The sequence below is a fragment of the Paroedura picta genome, chromosome 2, assembly GCF_049243985.1.
Source record: "Paroedura picta isolate Pp20150507F chromosome 2, Ppicta_v3.0, whole genome shotgun sequence".
In the NCBI taxonomy this organism is placed as follows: domain Eukaryota; kingdom Metazoa; phylum Chordata; class Lepidosauria; order Squamata; family Gekkonidae; genus Paroedura; species Paroedura picta.
The window spans coordinates 74103341-74121493 of NC_135370.1; the positions used below are offsets into that span (position 1 = coordinate 74103341).

The 18153-nt window shown below is 47.9% G+C and overlaps 1 protein-coding gene across 7 annotated transcripts in view; it reads left to right on the plus strand.

Annotated features, from left to right (window-relative positions):
* Window positions 1–12841, plus strand: part of SPEG (striated muscle enriched protein kinase) — a 132620-nt gene extending 119779 nt beyond the window's left edge. For all 7 annotated transcript variants that reach the window (XM_077320803.1, XM_077320804.1, XM_077320808.1 and 4 more), the window contains 11 exons: window positions 54–212; window positions 1049–1165; window positions 1747–1914; window positions 2024–2146; window positions 2766–2930; window positions 4567–5287; window positions 6164–6403; window positions 8824–9047; window positions 9764–9839; window positions 10203–10352; window positions 10853–12841. In XM_077320803.1, coding sequence (XP_077176918.1) covers window positions 54–212; window positions 1049–1165; window positions 1747–1914; window positions 2024–2146; window positions 2766–2930; window positions 4567–5287; window positions 6164–6403; window positions 8824–9047; window positions 9764–9839; window positions 10203–10352; window positions 10853–11057 — 2348 coding nt within the window. In that variant the 3' untranslated portion in view covers window positions 11058–12841. The remainder of the gene's footprint in view (window positions 1–53; window positions 213–1048; window positions 1166–1746; window positions 1915–2023; window positions 2147–2765; window positions 2931–4566; window positions 5288–6163; window positions 6404–8823; window positions 9048–9763; window positions 9840–10202; window positions 10353–10852) is intronic.
* The last annotated feature ends 5312 nt before the right edge of the window (window positions 12842–18153 follow it).

Here is an 18153-nt window from a genome sequence, read left to right on the forward strand (position 1 = left end):
GAATCTTTGAGCTAGGGTGAGAATGAGCCCTCTCTCCCTGTTCCTCCCCACAGCTCCCAGTGACAGCCAGCGTCGTGGTTCTCGCTGGGAACGCTGGAACATGTCCCGAGCCAAGAAAGACAAGGTTGCATCACAGCCCAACATTCCTGCCAGCCTGCTGAGAGGAGATGGCGTTGTCATTGTGAGCCAACCTTACGTGCTCAGTGAGTCAGGTATGCCTCTGGGATGGGACTGCGAAAGAGATTCGATTCACCTGGGGAATGTTCGCCCCCATGAAGCTTTTCTAGAAAGTTATAACTGCTCAGGAAATGGGCATAGACCATCCTTGGAAAACATTTGTTGAGAGGGGTGAAGGCTCAATCCAGCTCCCCAGGAGCTTCAGGTGGCCCCTCCAATACATCCCCCCCCCCCGGCTATAGCTGTCGCATACACCTGACTGTTCAAGGGAACATTCTCCCTGGGAAAATAAATGCCTACCAAATCTTTTACTACTAGTTCTGAAGTATCCCGCAGCTTCCTCACAGGCAAAGGGGTGGCAGGTTACAGTAGATGAGCAATAGGGATATGAGTGTCCTGCATAGTGCAGGGGGTTGGACTAGATCAGTGGTCCCCAACCTTTTTATCACCAGGGACCGGTCAACGCTTGACAATTTTACTGAGGCCCGGGGGGGGGGTAGTCTTTTGCTGAGGGACATCACTGCCGTCTGAGCCCCTGTTCCACTTGCTTTCCCGCTGGCACCCCCGACTTCCCGCCGCCCGCTGGGGGGCGCTGCCAGCAGCAGCTGCACAGTCCCACACCAAGGGGGAGCCCCAGCCATGGTGGCTGCCGGAGAGCACCATAGGTGAGCCGGTGGCAGAGTGGCAGGGCAGCCCCCGAGGCAGCAGCCAAGGAGGAGGACGAGGAGGAGCCGTGGCCCGGTACCGGTCACCGGACTGGGGGTTGGGGACCACTGGACTAGATGACCCATGAGGTCCCTTCCAACTCTGTTATTCTATGATTCTATGATTCCTCCAGTTCACAACTTTTACCTTTATTTCCTTATCCCAGACTTCCCTCCAGTTTTCCACATAAAATTGAAGGACCAGGTATTGCTGGAAGGAGAGGCAGTGCAACTCTGCTGCCTTCCTGCTGCCAGCCCTGCCCCCCGTATACTGTGGATGAAAGGTAGGCTGTGCATCACGAGGAACGTGTGTGTGTGTGTGTGTGTGTTTGTTGGGCTGCAAGAATCAGCCTCATCTCCCAAGAGTCCCATAATACCTTGGGGTTAATTTTTGACCAGATCTACCTAGTGGCCAAACAGGCATCTTGTAAAAAAAAACCTGCACTGAGATATTGTTCAAAGCAGAGCTAAGGAAAAAACTAAGCAACACATGTCCTAAAATTCCAGAACTGAATTGATAGCTGTCATTTGGATAACCGGACCATGACAACAATAGGTGGAACCTCTCTATCCCAGGATCTCTGTGGTGCAGGTTCTGTATGCTCGGCATAATTTGCCAACCAAATAGCTGCATGCTTTTGGGATCCAGAAGTACCACTTTAGCTGTATTGGTGTTGGGGCATCTTGGGTTCAAGCAGCACAAGAATACTCCTGCTTCTTTTGAAGCTCACATGTTTGAGCAAAGACTACACAGCAAGGGAGTAACACAGTTCAGAATGGAAGAGGACTGTGGAGAGCATTATGTAAATCAAATTGATGCATCCTGTAAGGCTGTGTTGACTGAATATTCCTCTGTCTCACACAGATAAGTGTCCTGTTGTATCTGAGGGCATTCTCCATATAGTAGCATGTAAAGATGGCCGCCAGCTGCTCACCATCTCGAAGGCCTCGAAGAAGGATGCAGGCCTGTATGAATGCAATGCAGCCAATGCCCTGGGCACTGCTACCAGCTCCTGCACAATATCTGTTGCACGTAAGAGTATAAAGAGTGTGTCTTATGACTCCCCCAGACTTCTGTCCCATGTCTTGTGTGCTATCAGTTCCCTTGATTCTTTTGTCTTTTTCACACCCACTATGAACAGGGCTTCCTGGGAGACCGGGCACTCCAGAAATCCCCCAGAAGTACAGGAACACAGTTTTGGTTCTGTGGAGGCCAGCAGATAGCCAGGCACCATGCACCTATACCTTGGAACGCAAGATGGATGGTATGCATCAGTTGGATGTAGCAGTAATCTCCATTTCCTTTGCAGACTCTCTAGTAATTATATACATGCCCTAGTCAAGTTCCTGTCACTTCTCTTTTGCTCCATTTTGGGGTTTTATGAGATGATGTACCTAACCCTTCTTCTTTGGAAGCTATTCCTTTATCCTCCCATCAAGTTCCTTGCACCCCACCCTGGACAGATCTATGCACCTGCACATTCCTTCAGGGACCATATAGGATGCCTTATTGGCCCCTTGGCTTTAGGTGCAATATCCCCTCTGATGAGCCTGCAGTAGAGCCAGTACGTGTCACGTGCTACCCTATTCACTGATTACTTGACCACTCCAAAACAGCCAGAGGCCAGGACAGTAAAAAATGGCTCCCTGTTCTCTCAGCCCATCTCAACCTCCTTGTCTACCCAAGTCATGTATGGAGTCAGCATACATTTGAGAACAGGAGCCAGTGGTCCTTGTCTGCCTAGACAGGTGGGCATACCCAAGACTTGATCCACTCCTCCTGGAAAGAGAAGTTTCTTATTTGCCACTACTGCTGAGCCTCAAAAGACATGTCTGGAACACAGCACCAGGTCATCCCACTGACCCCCTTCTGCTCCTTCCCAGGGGAGCACGAGTGGAAAATAGTCAGCTCAGGCATTGCTGACTGCTACTTCAACGTCACGGATCTTCCCGTGGGGAGCAACATCAAGTTCCGTGTTGCCTGTGCCAACAAAGCTGGGCTTGGGCCCTATAGCAACCCATCAGGGAAGGTGTTCATCGAAAGTGCAGGTGAGAATGTGCTCTTAACCCTCAACTCCCAGCTCGGTCTCAACCCCCCAGTGTTTTTTGGCAGGATGTGCTTGCCAAGTACAAAGCTCAGGTGTTCTGTGGCCCGGGGTGCTTCCACACTGGCCATTTTGTCTGGAGTTGCCATTATTTGATCATGCAGCTATCCTGAAGAATCCAGCTGACATACAGTTACAGCAGCCCAATGTCTTCCATGTTGCTTACCTGTTATTTTCAAAACTGATTTGTGGTGATTTTTTTTTTGCCTTGAATTTGTCCATAATATTAAGCTGTCCAGTGTAACCTGGCCAAATTCTATCCATGCACCTGTCAGGGAGAGTGGCTGGTTTGGTGATATTGGTTGGTGATCCCCGTGCCTTTGCTTGGTTGCACTTCCTCTTTTAAGTGACCTGCAATCCAGTCCCTTGTCCCATCATTTCTATCCAATTGCATAGAGATAATGAAATCAGGAAATGTTTAATTAAAAGGTCAGTTGCAGCAAGGGGAGGGGAAAGGAACTCATACTTTTTAAAAAATCACTTTTTAATAGGCAAGTTTTTGAAAAAATATTAAATTCCTCTGGTTTGTAACAGTAAAACAGAGCCAGTAAAAGATCAGTTAAAAATTAAAGAGCAAATTATGGGATGTCTAAGAAGAAATAAGATGAATTAAAAGGCCAGGATTTGTGAGTGCCTATAAAATCAAGGAAGTTTTATTTTGCTGGTTAGTACCTATTTGTACATTTTAGTTCTATTCATGAACAGCAATTAAGAGCAATGCTACTGTCACTTTAAAAAGGTAGGCATTACTAAGAGTTACCTCATACGTCCCATAGATCAGTGGTCCCAACCTTTTTATCACCGGGGACCACTCAACGCCTTTTACTGAGGCCCGGTGTGGGGGGGGTAGTTTACTCCTCTACTATCAACCACTGCCCTAACGCTCTCTGATCGCTATGGTAATGTTTAAACATCCCTTCAAAATAAGATACAGACACGCCACAACAATGAACATAAGGAACATTTTATTTTCATGGAAATTTTAACTCATGAGAAGGCATCCTTTGGGGCCCACCTCCAGTTAGTCGAAGGACCACATGTGGTCTGCGGCCCACAGGTTGGGGATCGCTACCATAGATTGTAAGAGAAGCTAGCAGTATTGTCTGAAGCGGAATGACCAGAATGTTGTCCTTCACGTCTGCAAAAGCAGTGGGGAGCAGGGGGCACAGCAGGGAAGGGACCAAGGCCAAGCCCAGCAAGCTTCTTAACGGGCTTTACCCAGCTGGTGTGCCAAGCCCTTTTGCCTTTCCACATGGACAGAAGATGCCTGTTCCTAACTGGAATGCTATATCAAATGCTCTGTAGAACCAGCTGTAACTCTGCTTTCCCCCTGATAATGGAAGAGCAATGCAACAGCAATACTAAAAGACAGGAACCTGCTTGCAACCTCATCCTTTGGCACAATCCCACCACAGTTTCTTTCACGAGGGTCTTGCTTCAATTGGCTGTGTCAACATTTGAATTTCTGTTCTTCAGTGGCTGAGAAGGGCTTGCCCCCAAACCCATGGTGAATCTGCAACTGCTTCTTTGCCCAGGGCTGTGCTTATTGTGGCTGTCGTATTCTCTTTTCTCACATGCAGAACCCAAGGCTGTCCACGCAACTATCACTGCCAAGAAGAGTACGACTGCCCTCGAGAAAGTGTCTTCCACCAGATCCACCCAGACCCTTGCTGACCAGCTTCCACAGCCAACACACAAAACCATGGAACCCCTGCCTTCCGCCCCTCCAAAGAAGCAGAAGGGGTCAGTGCCTATAGTAGTGAAATCTCTGGCTGCAGAGAAAGAAAAGCCCACAGCCATGCCACCGTCCTCCAAAGAGGTATCCTCTTCTGAATGTCCAACCATCACAGTGTCTTCTCCAGAGCCAGCACTGAAGCCCACCAGGACTGCAACTTCTCTCAGCACCCGCAGTGCCTCAGCCACCACCAAGATCTCACCTGGCCCAGCAGCCACTCCTGGCTCTTCTCCCTCCAAATTCTCTCCAATCTCTCCTGCATCACCCACACCCATGGCTGACTCAGCAGTGACCGTCTCCCCCAAAGCTCTTCCTTATGTGGCCACTTCTTTTGTCTCTAACCCACCAGCAGCATCCACCAGCACGGAAGGTGCCCCCAGTCCCCCAACAACCCCCATTACAGAGGAAGTGCCTTCCCCTACACGCTTTGTGAGTCGGAACACCACCCCTAGCAGGGACACAGGGACCGGTGCCCGTGGCAGACTCCCTTCAGCTGCAAAGGATGACTCATCCTTGCGTCAGGGGATCCCTCAAAAACCCTACACCTTCCTGGATGAGAAAGCAAGGTAAGGAACACGTCAGTTCTCTGGGAGGATTTCGATGAGCAGTGCTGTAAGGGACTGTCTTTGACCATAAATTTCATGAAGACATCTGTGTTGTGATAGCAGCATTACTACCCCACTCACTCACCCCCGACTTCCTTCAGAGTTTTGAATCCCACTTCAGAAGAAGAAGAGTTGGTTCTTATATGCCGCTTCTTGATAGTAACTTAAGGTAGGGAACTATAGGGAATTCAGGACCCTGCAGGAGACTGAAGACTTTGTCACTGGGAGAGCTTTGGAGGAGGAAGAGGAGGAGGAGTTGGTTCTTATATGCTGCTTTTCTCTACATTGCATCAGTAGCTCATTGCATATTGCGTCAGTAGCTCATGACCTCACTTAGTCCCCACTTAGCCTTCAATCTCCCTGCTCACTTTAAGAGTGCCAGCTGTTCTCAAAATCAAGAAGCCAAAAGCACCTCTGGATATCATAGCGTGGGACAGGACTAGGAAGCACTTTCTGTTCTCTTTGTAATGTACCAAGCAGAACTGGTACATCCTTCTACGGGGAGGAGCATGAGCATTGTATGTGTCTTCAGGAGGGAAAGTGTAAATGCTCTGCTTTGGTTGTCACAAAAATGCAGTGTGAGTGGTTTCGTGTTCTCCTCACACGTTGTGTTACCATGGTGCTGGAAAAAGTCTCCAGTCACACACCAATTGGATATTGTAAACTACAGGCCCAAGCATTGAGAAACCGCATGGGAAGTCATCAGCCCTGCCTCTAATGTTATGCCCCTGCCTCTTGCCTCACTTGTGCTTTGTTGGGGGATTGTGCCTTCGCTTAAACTGGAAAAGCCAGTATTATCCAAGGTAGATGCTGAAAGTGTTCCATTTGTATGTTCAGGGGTCGGTTTGGAGTGATCCGAGAATGCAAAGAGAATGCCACAGGGAAACGCTTCATGGCCAAGATTGTGCCCTATGAGGCGGACGATAAACAGCGTGTCCTGCAAGAATATGATCTTCTTAAGGGCCTGCATCACGAGCGCATCATGGCCTTGCATGAGGCTTACATCACCCCCCGGTATTTGGTGCTCATAACAGAACACTGCACAGGGAAGGAGATCCTCTACCACTTTGTGGACAGGTGTGTTTGGGGGCTCATGGCATGGGAGCGGTGCCTGGGAGGAATAAACATGGGGCAACAGAGGAGTTTGGGAGGCAAAGTCGCATACTGACCAGGACAAAAGGGATATCTCCAATATCACTTTGACCATGCACTTTGAGATCTCTGTGTATTCACACCAGTTTTAGCTGTTCTGGAAATCTGTGATGGGAGTTGTTAACTTGGGCTGCTCACAGAACAGCAGAGTGGAAAGGACACGGAGGCCAGTGAGTCTATTCATCTCCGTGTTACTCAGATATTTAATCATACCCGCTGGCATCATCCAGACCATAATCAGACTCAAAATGAAGGCAGCAACACTAGCCTGTCCTCTGGGGACCTTGTAGGGACACCTTTAGCATGTTCTAAGGGCCCAGGCTGACAGAAGAGTGGCTGTTGAAGGAGGAACATCTTTCACATGGGGATTCCCACTCCCAGGGATCTGCCAAGTCCCTTGAGAAAGAGTGTGCAAGACATTCCCACACTATGACTTCCATCATGGGAAGGACATGAATGGATTCCTAGGAAGGGGTTACTGGATGTGCTCATGTTCATCCCATGTTTCCCCATCACTCCTTTTCCTCTCTCTGTGGCATAGTAGTTAGAAAGTTGGACCTAGATCTGGGGCACTCCGGTTGGAAGGCACCCCTTCCTTAGTCATCCTGCTTTCTATGTGACCTGAAGCCAGACACTTGCTCTAAGCCTGACCTACTTCACAGGATTGTTATGGGGACAAAATGGGGTGGGGGAAGAGTGGGATAAAAAAAAATTCCCATGCCCTTCCATTCAATTGAGGCAGATATCTGCTTCTGTGGTAGGCTTGTGTTGTTGAAGCATCCCAAACATTATTTATGGCACTACATAAATAAATCATATTAAATCATCATGGAAGTTCATCCCGAGTTCCATCAAGTGTCAGAAGACCTCAGGTGCTTTCTCTCAATGCTGTTAACACTCTTATTTTACAACAGAGGCTCTTATTTCAGAGCTTTCCAAAGCCCCTTGTTTTTATTTTATTTTATTTTATTTATTTTTTATGCTGGCAGCCAAATGCTTTGAATCTCTGTCCTAGATTTAGCACTGTTCAATATTATGATTAACGACTTCAAAAGAATGTTACATTTTTGCTGATGATACAGAACTACAGTAGGCGGGGGAATTGCAAAATCTTTAGACTATGATTCAAATTAGAACGATCTCCGTGAGATGGAATGCTGGGCAGGCTGGGGGCAAAGCAATGAAATTGAATAAAGGGTGTGTGGGTAAAGAATTAGGCACAAAGAAAACCTCCCTGCCCCCTGTGGAAACATAACAGAAAATAGATCGTTTTCAAATTCATGGAGGCCTGCTTCTCAGATGGTGCATGGTTATCCTCAGGAGGATCTCCTGATAAGGAGATCCCCAAAAGTAGCCATTGCAAGTAAACTGCTGTGTTCTTTTTGCAATCTACCTCCAATATTGTCAGGGCCAGACCAGCCATGGGGGAAAACCGAGCCAACAACTCACATATGAAAATACCAGGATTATCTTTCCCAGGAATGTCGCTATCTTGGCTATCTGCACTTTTGGATTTATCCCCCTTCTCTGTACATATTTATAGAAGAAGAGCTGGGGTGTTGTACCCCACTTTTTACTACCCGAAGGAGTCTCAAAGCGGCTTACAATCACTTTCCAAGCCTTTCCCCACAACAGGCATCTTGTGAAGCATGTGGGGCTGAGAGAGCTCTGAGAAAACTGTGGCCGGCTCAAGGTTACCCAGCTGGCTGCATGTGGAGGAGAAGTGGGGAAATGAACCTGGTTCTCCAGATTGGAGGCCACTACTTTTAACCACTACACCAAGCTGGATCTTATAGATAATTTGAATCTATATTACAGGTAGCTATGTTAAGTCATATGGACCACTGCAGTAAAATGACTGAAATTAAAGAGGAACATAGCAAAGCGGTGTCCTGGTCAGCCTTGGTTTAGTGTTATATTGTCATGCTGTGCAGTGAGGGGATGGGGAGACCTACACTTTAATTCATGAAGGGCAGCATAAAGTCTTCAACCAGCCTTGGATGGGATTGAATATACAAAAGAGCTTTAAGAAAATATTGTCTCAACCCATTTGTATAGCCAAACTGTTACGCAACATAGAAAAGATTGTAAGTCAGGGGTAGTCAACCTGTGGTCCTCCAGATGTTCATGGACTACAATTACCATGAGCGTTTGCTGGCAGAGGCTCATGGGAATAGTAGTCCATGAACATCTGGAGGACCACAGGTTGACTACCCCTGTTGTAAGTGAACCATCTGGTAAAATTCCCCGGTTATCTTGTTTGGGGCTAATGCCAACTCATTAGGCTTTCTGTGGGCACAGGAGGGTGGACACGTGGGGTCTCAGTCGACTGTCTATGCCCACAGGTTCCGTTACTCTGAGGATGATGTGGTGGGCTACATCACACAGATCCTCCAGGGATTGGAGTACCTGCATGGGCGGCGCATCATCCACCTAGATCTCAAGCCTGACAACATTATCATCTCCTCCTTAAACACTGTAAAAATAATTGACTTTGGCAGCGCCCAGAATTACAATCCACTAGTGCTGCGCCAGCTAGGGCACCGTGTTGGCACACTAGAATACATGGGTGAGTATACTGAAGGGGCTGGCATAGGACTGGTCAGGAGGATGCCATAAGGAGTTCAAGTTGAAGTCAATCTGCCATGATACGTGAGCTCTAGTGAAAGGGAATTGCATGGGAGGGAGTTGGTGGGAGGACTGACAAGCCTGGTTGTGGGGGAAGGAAGTGGAAGGGAAGCCCTCCCCTGATCATGTTGAGTGCTCAACTTCTGTCCCAGCTTATCTTGGGGTATGAGCATTCCTTGTCCATATGAAACACACCACAAAACGACTTCCCTTTTGCTTTCACATACCCCGTTTATGCACTGGAGGTTTTATGCTGGGCTGCAGGCTGGAGATTTAGTCATGGCCGGTTGTCCCACCTCTTCCTGCACCTACATGGGGGAGCACTTGGCCTGGTGCACGTTGTCCACCCCTGATTTGTGCTGCTGCACAGGAGCTGGGGCAGTGAAGTTCCTAGTGCATAAACGGTCATAGTGCTGCAACCAAGGGCAAACTTCTGCGTCTCCATACCGCTGGACTGTTTATTGTCCATGGCTCTGCTATGCTCTCAAGGAGCTCAGCTCATCTCTTGGGCTACGCCACTGGAGGTTAACAGGCATCTTTTCCTCGTAGCTGGATTCAGTTGGGTTCAGCAACTGAGTCTCTGTAGCACAAGAAGCAGAAACAGCTCTTTGCACCACCCACAGTAATTTTTTTGTTTGTTCTTTCCTTCCTTTACAGCTCCAGAAATGGTGAAAGGAGATCCAATTGGATCAGCAGCTGATGTCTGGGGTGTGGGAGTCCTCACATACATCATGTACGTAACTGGCTGAGAAGACTAGAGTGGGTGTGTGCGAGAATCTGAACTGCAGGAGAGCACAGAAGGGAAGGAGAAATGTATCTTAGTCAGAAAGAATGAACTTCAGATCTTTTTCTGCCTCACCTGGCCTAGTCCACTAAAGGGTCAGGAGCAGGAGCAGACCATGCTCCTGAAATTACCTGGAAGTTCTCCCCTCAGCTGGTACACCTTTGCTCTAATAAATGACTATGCAATGTGGCACTTCCTATGGAGGTGCTCTTTCTCATCTGTAATTTGCAGAGCTGGCTTGGTAGATGAGTGATATCCTGGCCTCCTTGAGAGTGACATTCCATCCCCTCTGCTCTCTCCCCTTCCTATCAGGCTCAGTGGCCGGTCACCATTCCTTGAAGCAGATCGCTCGGACACAGAGAGCAAGATTTTGGCAGGGCGCTACGATGCCTTCAAACTGTACCCCAATGTCTCTCAGAGTGCTGCACTCTTCATACGCAAGGTCCTCTCTGCCTATCCATGGTGAGTGGTAGGAAAAGAAGGGGAAGTCTTTGTTGTTGTTGTTGTTTTTGTTGTCAGCTATTCAGTCGAGTCCGACTCTTGGCAATCCCATGGCACAGCTGTTGCCACGATCCCTGACCCCTCACTGCCTCCCTCAGCCATGCAGTGTGCTGCCCAGTGTCCATTTTGATAGTCTGCAACTATCATGTTCTTTATCGGCCTGGTTTCCTTTTCCCACTAACCAATCCAAGCATAATGGGCAGCATCACTAACAGCGTGGAGTTGCTGTATGCAGACAATTTCAAATCAGCCTGATCCAGAATTTAGGCACGTCAAGCCAGATCACAGGTCATGGGAAGGGAGTGCCTCTTCATGCAATGGAGTTTTGTGGCAGTCGTAAGGGGGGATCCATGCAGCTTTTCCACTGAAGAGGGATTGATCTGACCACCAGTCTCCCTGCTGTCTATTCCTTAGGAGGGCAGAAAGAACGGTCTCTGTACTGGTACTTCTTATCCTTGCAGGAGCCGCCCCACTCTCAAGGATTGCTTTGCCAACCCTTGGCTCCAGGATGCTTACCTGATGAAGCTGCGGCGCCAGACCCTCACTTTCACCACCAGTCGCCTGAAAGAGTTCTTGGTGGAGCACCAGCGTCGGCGCAATGAGGTGGCCACCAAGCACAAGGTCTTACTGCGCTCCTACCATGGCGCCAGCAGCCACATGCCCTAGCCATCTGCCCTGCCAGAGGAGCCACAGAACATTCCAGCAGCGGGCATGACGGGCCAAGCACCCGCCCACCCAGCCAGGGTGGGACTGGTTGATATACCTCATGGGTCAGGAAAAGTCGTCAGCACTGGCCGCTGTTCTTCACCCCACCCACCAGGCCTGGCAGGAAGCGGCCTTAGAGGGGTGAATCAGTGCCTGAGGACAGAAAATGGCAGATTGATAGAATTTTCTACCTTGGGGCCGGGGTCAGAGAGGGGTGACTCACTCTGGGAAATGTGAGGGGCTTTGGAGAAGGGACATTACTAGGCCAAGGGGCAAAAGCCACCTCACCAAAATAGCACCCCTCTTGGACTTCAGGGGTTCCCTTGTGTGTGATGCCTAAAGTGCTGCATCTACACCTTGTGTAAATCAGGTACCTGGAAGAAACCAGTCCTTTAACAGCAGACTCAGAATATGCCATCTGCAGCCCTAAGAAGTGGGCAATCATTCACCTGAGCTGGGAGAAGGAAAAGAAGGATCCACCTTGGGGCCTGCAATGAAGGCTTGGCACTGGGACAATTCAGTTCCCATTTGTGCAGGGGACACACAATATAGGCTTGGAACACTTTTCAGCATTTTGGGTCCTTAAAGCCTGTGCAAGGGGGCATATGGTGTCCATCCCAGCCCCACTCTTAGGAGCAGCCAATAAGCTGAAACACCAAGGCAGGGAGAAAACCAGAATTGGTAGGCATGCCCGTGGGGTTTCCTGCCATCAAAATCTGCTGGGTGTCTGGCAAAGGCTGGCAGTGTGAGGCACATACCAGCAGTTTCTCCTTAATCCTTCTTCACCTTCCACTCTGCAGATTTGTTCCTGCAGCATGTACTTTTCAGTCACTTGCAGACTGCAGACACACAATAGTCCTTTCTTGTCCTTCAAAACTGATGCAGACACAGATGTCTTACCCCCCTGCATGTCTCCTTGAAGTTCCGCCTTCGTTCCCCCTTTCCAACCCATACCTGCACACTCCACCCCCTCAGTACTCTTTTGCCCACAGCCCATCCTGTGGCCTGCAAAACACTCGCAATGAACCCTTCTCAAACCAGCACAAGTTTGCCAAACTCACATCTTTTGTCCTTCCATGGTTAGGCAAACAGGTGCCTTTGTTCAGGCACCAGTGGACACAAACTGTGCTTCCATTGTGGTGGGGAGGGGGGAGTGAGCAGCATATCAACACAGAGGGAGAGAGGGGAGGATCAGGATGCCTTTCCTCTTTCTGGCCTTGGGCGACAGCTCTGTGCCTTTGCTCACTATTGCAGTGAGGGGAATCATTCATCCACAGGGATGAGGAAACAGGCCTGGATCTTCCAGTTTTGCCATGAAGGGTCCACAGCAAGCCAGAGTTCATAAGTCTCACAGAAAATGGTGAAAGCCATTCTGAAAACCAGATTTAGATGTTCCTTCTGCTGCATTCAGCAGCAAATGGGACATTTAGGAGATGGAGAAACACAGACCTCAGGTTGCTGGTCTATGACCATAATAAAGGTCTGTCTTGTATGCCAGACCTGGGGGTGCTGAGGATAGTACCTGTTGAGGTGAGCAGGAAGCAGGCCTAGGAGCCCAAGTCTTAGTGCATGAATGCTGCGATCCTGTGCAGGCTTGGCTGTATGAATCGATGACCACCATTTCCTGTCTCTGTCTTTTTATCCCCCGCTCCCAATGTGATTGGATGGTGGGGATGCTAATTAATTTCTGGCGTGGAGCAGGCAAAGCAACCAAGAGTCAAAATAAATGCAGTGGATAACCCCAATGGCTCTGTGTGATCTCTCGGAAGCTAACAGGACAAAGTGACTTCTTAAGCCCTCGGGGAACCAATTTAATTTGTTTTTCCCCAACACCATATCAGAAACAAAAATGAGCACGACCCACTGGCCCACCGTTGGGCTATGAACAGACATATTCCTCCCAACCACAAGACTACTATTGCTATGGAAACCTGCAGTCTGAATTTGTACAATTCCAGAAAGCTTCTGCATTGGATTCTGATGTCTCTGTATCCTAGGGCTCTGTGCACTATGTACAGCATCAATGAGCAGTTCTCAACAGCCCAAGAAATTTACCCTGTTGCAACATCTCACACCATCAGACAGATGCTTCCTGGGATATTCTAACAATTTTTTGAATTCCTTAGAAACACTGGGGCTATTGTATATCCTTCAGATTTCACTTCTGAGCTATCTAGTATACCAGAATGGGCAGAATCCATGGTACCAGTGAGCTGGTCCTGTTTTACAATTCAAATCCTTTTATTTATCCAAGAAAATCTATAATAAGCCTATCTACATTTTTATCCCACCCTTCTTCCAAGAAGTTCATGCATAGGTTCATGCATATGTGGCTGCCCTACTCGGTTCTTTTCTCAAAACAGCCTTATGATGTAGGTCAGCCCAAGAGAGGGACTGGCCCAAATAGGGTCACCAGCTACCATGTGTGCTCCAGGGAGTTCCTGCACCTATAATGCCTCTCCAGTTCCCCTGCAGAACATGACAGCTTTGAACAGTGGAGTCTATGACGTTGTACCCTACTGGGTGCCTCCTTTTCCCAAACCCCACCCTCCCCAAGCTTCACCCCCAAAATCTCCAAGTATTTCCCACCATGCTCTGGCAACCCTAGACCCAAATGAATTTCATGACCTAAGGGGTTACACTATAAACATAACTCCTAGCATTTTTTAATACAATCAAAAGTTTCAGAGGGGGCTTAATTTGGTTCAGGACCTTTTTTTGCAAGGGGGAGGGGCTTCCTCCCTCACACTGATCTCATCTGAAAAGGTCCCTGTGAGTTTTAGGTGAAAAAACAGTGCAGAGGAAAGGTCTAATCTATCCCCCACACTGCAGCCCTGAACTGAACTGAATTAGTATTACCTCAGCATGCCTGGACATGGGGGGGGGGCACAACATCACTCTTAAGTATACACAGGTCTCCTTGAATCACTTTGTCTTTCCCTGGGAGCTGCCCTTTGAACTTTCCTCTCTTTCCCTCTCCCTCCCCCCATATGGCCTTTCATGGAGACACGTGTCTCCACAGGTCTCTCCAGTAGATACAATACCCTCATACTTACACACAAACAATGCTGGACATTTGTGACAGTCAAAGTACTTTCTTTTCTTTTGACTGCAACCTTAATGTGAATTGCATCCACCTGAATACATGAAAGTTTATTCTTTTTTACAATATAATTCTTGGGAGATTTATTTATCATGCTTCTGTAACTGGACAAACTCTGCTATATTAACCAAATGTCCCAATAAGTTATGGGCTCAGAGTGAATTTTACAGTTTAAAAAGAATTCTCTTTTTTTCTAATTTTTTTATCTTTTGCTTGAGCAATTACAAAGCTTCATTGCCTGCTGGCAACAACAAAAGATGTTGGGGATCAACTTAAACTCGTCTCAAGCTCCGAGTACAGAAGGAGCCTTTTTCCTTCTCTCTCTCTCATTTTCAACTGCTAAACTATGGTCCAACCATAAACAATAATAAACAAATCACTACACCCAACTTGCTAAATCATCTTGAGTTGCCAAGTCCAGGTTAGAAATTCCTGGAGATCTGAGGTAAAGCCTGGCTAGGGCAGTATTTGAGGAGGGTGTGGACCTCATTGAGCCATAACATTATAGAGTCTGTCCTCCAAAGCAGCCTCCCCCCCCCCAAAAAAAAGGAACATATGTATATGGTCTAGAAAGCAGGAGTAATTCTGGGAAATCTCCAGGTTCCACCTGGAGGTTGGCAACCCTATTTAAATCAGATGACCATCATTATACCACCATTTGTCCCCATCTCAGTCCTTCTGAGGAAACACGGTAAATGTAAGTTGAATTGCAAGCCAGGCATATGGTGAAGTATTGCACAAACGTGCCAAGTTCCTCACTCTACCTAACCTGGAAGGTCGAGACTAGCCGGATCTTATCAGATCTCAGAAGCTAAACAAAGTCAGCCCTTATTAGTATTGGGATGGGACTCTACCAGGGAAGTCTAGAGCTGCTATGCTGAGGCAGACAATGACAATGACCTCTGCTCATCTCTTCCCCATAAGTTGGGGAACTTCTCAGCCCCATAAGTTGGCTATGATTTGACAGCATTTTACACACACATACACCAAGCTCCATATGTCCGTTCAGCCTACGTTTTCAACATGCGTCTCGGGTAAGGACTAGCCTCTGCAGTACCACAAGAGTGGTTAGGAGTGCAGCCTTCTAATCTGGTGAGCCAGGTTCGATTCTGCACTCTCCCACATACAGCCAACTGATAAAAGTGTACTGACCGAGCAGTGATATCAGGGCTCTCTCAGCCTCACCCACCTCACAGGGTGTCTGTTGTGGGGAGAGGAAAGGGAAGGCGACTGTAAACCGCTTTGAGCCTCCTTCGGGTAGAGAAAAGCGGCATATAAGAACCAACTCCTCCTCCACCTCCTCTTCCTCCTCCAAAGCTCTCCAAGTGACATAGTCTTCACTCTCCTGCAGGGTCCTGAATTCCCTACCTGCAGGGTCCTGAATTAACCTACCTTAAGTTACTATTAAGAAGGGCCTGCTGCTAGTGTACAGGTACAGATGGCAAGGATGCCATGCCTCTGCCTCTCTTGCATGAATAACCTGCCATGAACTTATTGGTTTAGCTCAGTAGGGGCAAAGTCAGTGAGTGGACGATAGCAGCAGAGGGAGCCCGTTTGTTGGGGATCTGTATAAAATGCTGAGCTCTTATCACCTTGCATTAGGTAACTGAAATGTTTATATGTGAAATGCTAATCAGAAATGGGGGTATATTTGGTATGGCTGGCATTACTATTACAGGAATCATATTGCTATTGTAGGGGTGTATTGTTCAAACTGAAGCCTGGTTTCTGTGATGTCCTCACCACAAAATTGTACAAAGCAAACATAAGGTACTAATGTTTAGCACAGTAGAGAGCAGCCCATTCTGTATCTGTACATAACTGCCCTGCAGCTGTCTGGTCTTTCGCCACCCTTGCCTTGGGTGAGGCCAGGTGCTCCTAGAGCCCACCTCTTCTAATGATTTTTACTCCACCCTTGGTATGACTGGAGAGGGGTCCTTTTCCAAAGATGTTTAGAGGGACAGGGCACATTAGGGGTGGGGCAGTGCCCTCGTCAGTACCCCGTCCCTACCCCATAGCTATGGGCCTGATGGTAGATCTCTGGTCTGAAACAGCGGAAGACCATTGTCCTATAGAATCCTTTGTTTCTGGAATCAATAAGAGGTTTTACATTTTCCCCCTCCTCTCATTCTACTACCACGCTCCTGGACATTCTGTGAAAGTGATTCCCAGTGTTTTAGAATCAGAATAACAGAGTTGGAAAGGACCTCATGGGTCATCTAGTCCAACCCCTGTACTTTGCAAGACACTCACAACCCTATTACTCATCCACTGTAACCTGCAACCCCCTTGAGCCTTCACAGAATCAGCCTCTCCGTCAGATGGCTATCTAGCCTCTGTTTAAAAATGCCAAAGATGGAGAACCCACCACCTCCCAAGGAAGCCTGTTCCACTGAGAAACTGCTCTAACTGTCGGGAACTTCTTCCAGATGTTTAGACAGAATTTCTTTTGAATTAATTTCATCCCATTGGTTCTGGTCCTCCCTCTGGGGCAGGAGAGAACAACTTTGCTTCATCTTCTACATGGCAGCCTTTTAAATACTTGAAGATTTATCTTAAAATTAATTTATCTTAGAATCAGATCCCTATTCAGATTGGAGAAACAGCAAGGGGGGGTCACTTCTTCTGCCACATGATTTAATTCCAAAACATGGCTGATTTTTAGAGACATAAAATGATTAGGAGACCTATTCAGAAAACAAGAGCAGTTGAAGGATATGATTTTCCACAGGGGATAAACTATTATTGGGTTATTGTATGCACTGGACAAGAGAGAATTTTTCTTCTTCCCTCATAATGCTAGGTCACTCAATGAAATTGATTTCCTGTAGATTCAGGGCAAAAAAAGAAAGTACTTCTTCTTGCAATGCATATGGAATTCATAGCCACAAAGTCTGGTGATTATGGCTAGTCCCTGAGATGACTTTAAAAGAAGACTAAACAAATTGATGCAGAATAGGTCTGTCAACAGGTGTAAGGTAGTACCAGGATCAGAGGCAGGACAGTTTTGAATGGCACACCCTGGGGGAAAGGAAGGATGGCTGACCTCATGCCCTGCTGGTGAGCTGGCCAGCAGCATCCAGCTGGCAACTCTGGGGGACAAAAGAGCTCATTGGTGTGATCCAGCGTGGCTCTTATTTATTTATTTTATTTAGCAATTTATATACTGCCCCTCTCAGACATGCTATCTCAGGGCGGCATGCACAATTTGGGTAAAACAAAATCAACAAAATTTACAAGTGATAAAATCAAATGAAAAATTTTAAATCACAGATAAAATCGCTGTCAGCATCAGCCACAATTACTGCATCAGATAGCAATTTCAGCCAGCAGGATGGTAAGTGTTCGGAAGACTGGAGGTGTGGGAGGGAGGCCCAGGATTTTGGTGTAGGTGTTGTTTAACTGGCCTCAACCTTAAGCCCGGCAGAAAAGCTTTGTCTTGCAGGCCCTGCAGAACTGAGCAAGGTCCGACAGGGCCCTGATCTCTCCTGAGAGCTCATCCCACCTGGCTGCAGTGAAATGATTAAGCGTGAGGCAGAGTTGTTCTCCAGGAGCATGAATGGCATGCTTGTCTCCTGACAGGACAATATTCCTGCAATTGAGCAAAGCTCCACCACTCAAATTGTTCAGCTAGCCTTCAGCCCTACAGTCTCCCTGCACAGCTTCTGCCTCGCAGACAATCCATCTCCCCCCTGATCCCTTTTGATCTTCTTAAGGCAGCATGTGTGGATGACAGTAACCCAGACGGGGGTGGGGAGGGCTCAGCCTGCCACTCTCCCTCTTGTCTTTCAGCCAGAGGGCAGGAATGATGCAGCTGCTCCATCTCAGCCCCCTGGGCCAGTCAATGTGATTACACAGCACTGGGCTGCAATCAGCGCGGCCCCAATTCTCACAGGTACCTGGCAACAGGCTATATAAGGGAGTGCCCAGGAGTCCCGCTTGGGCAGGTGGCAC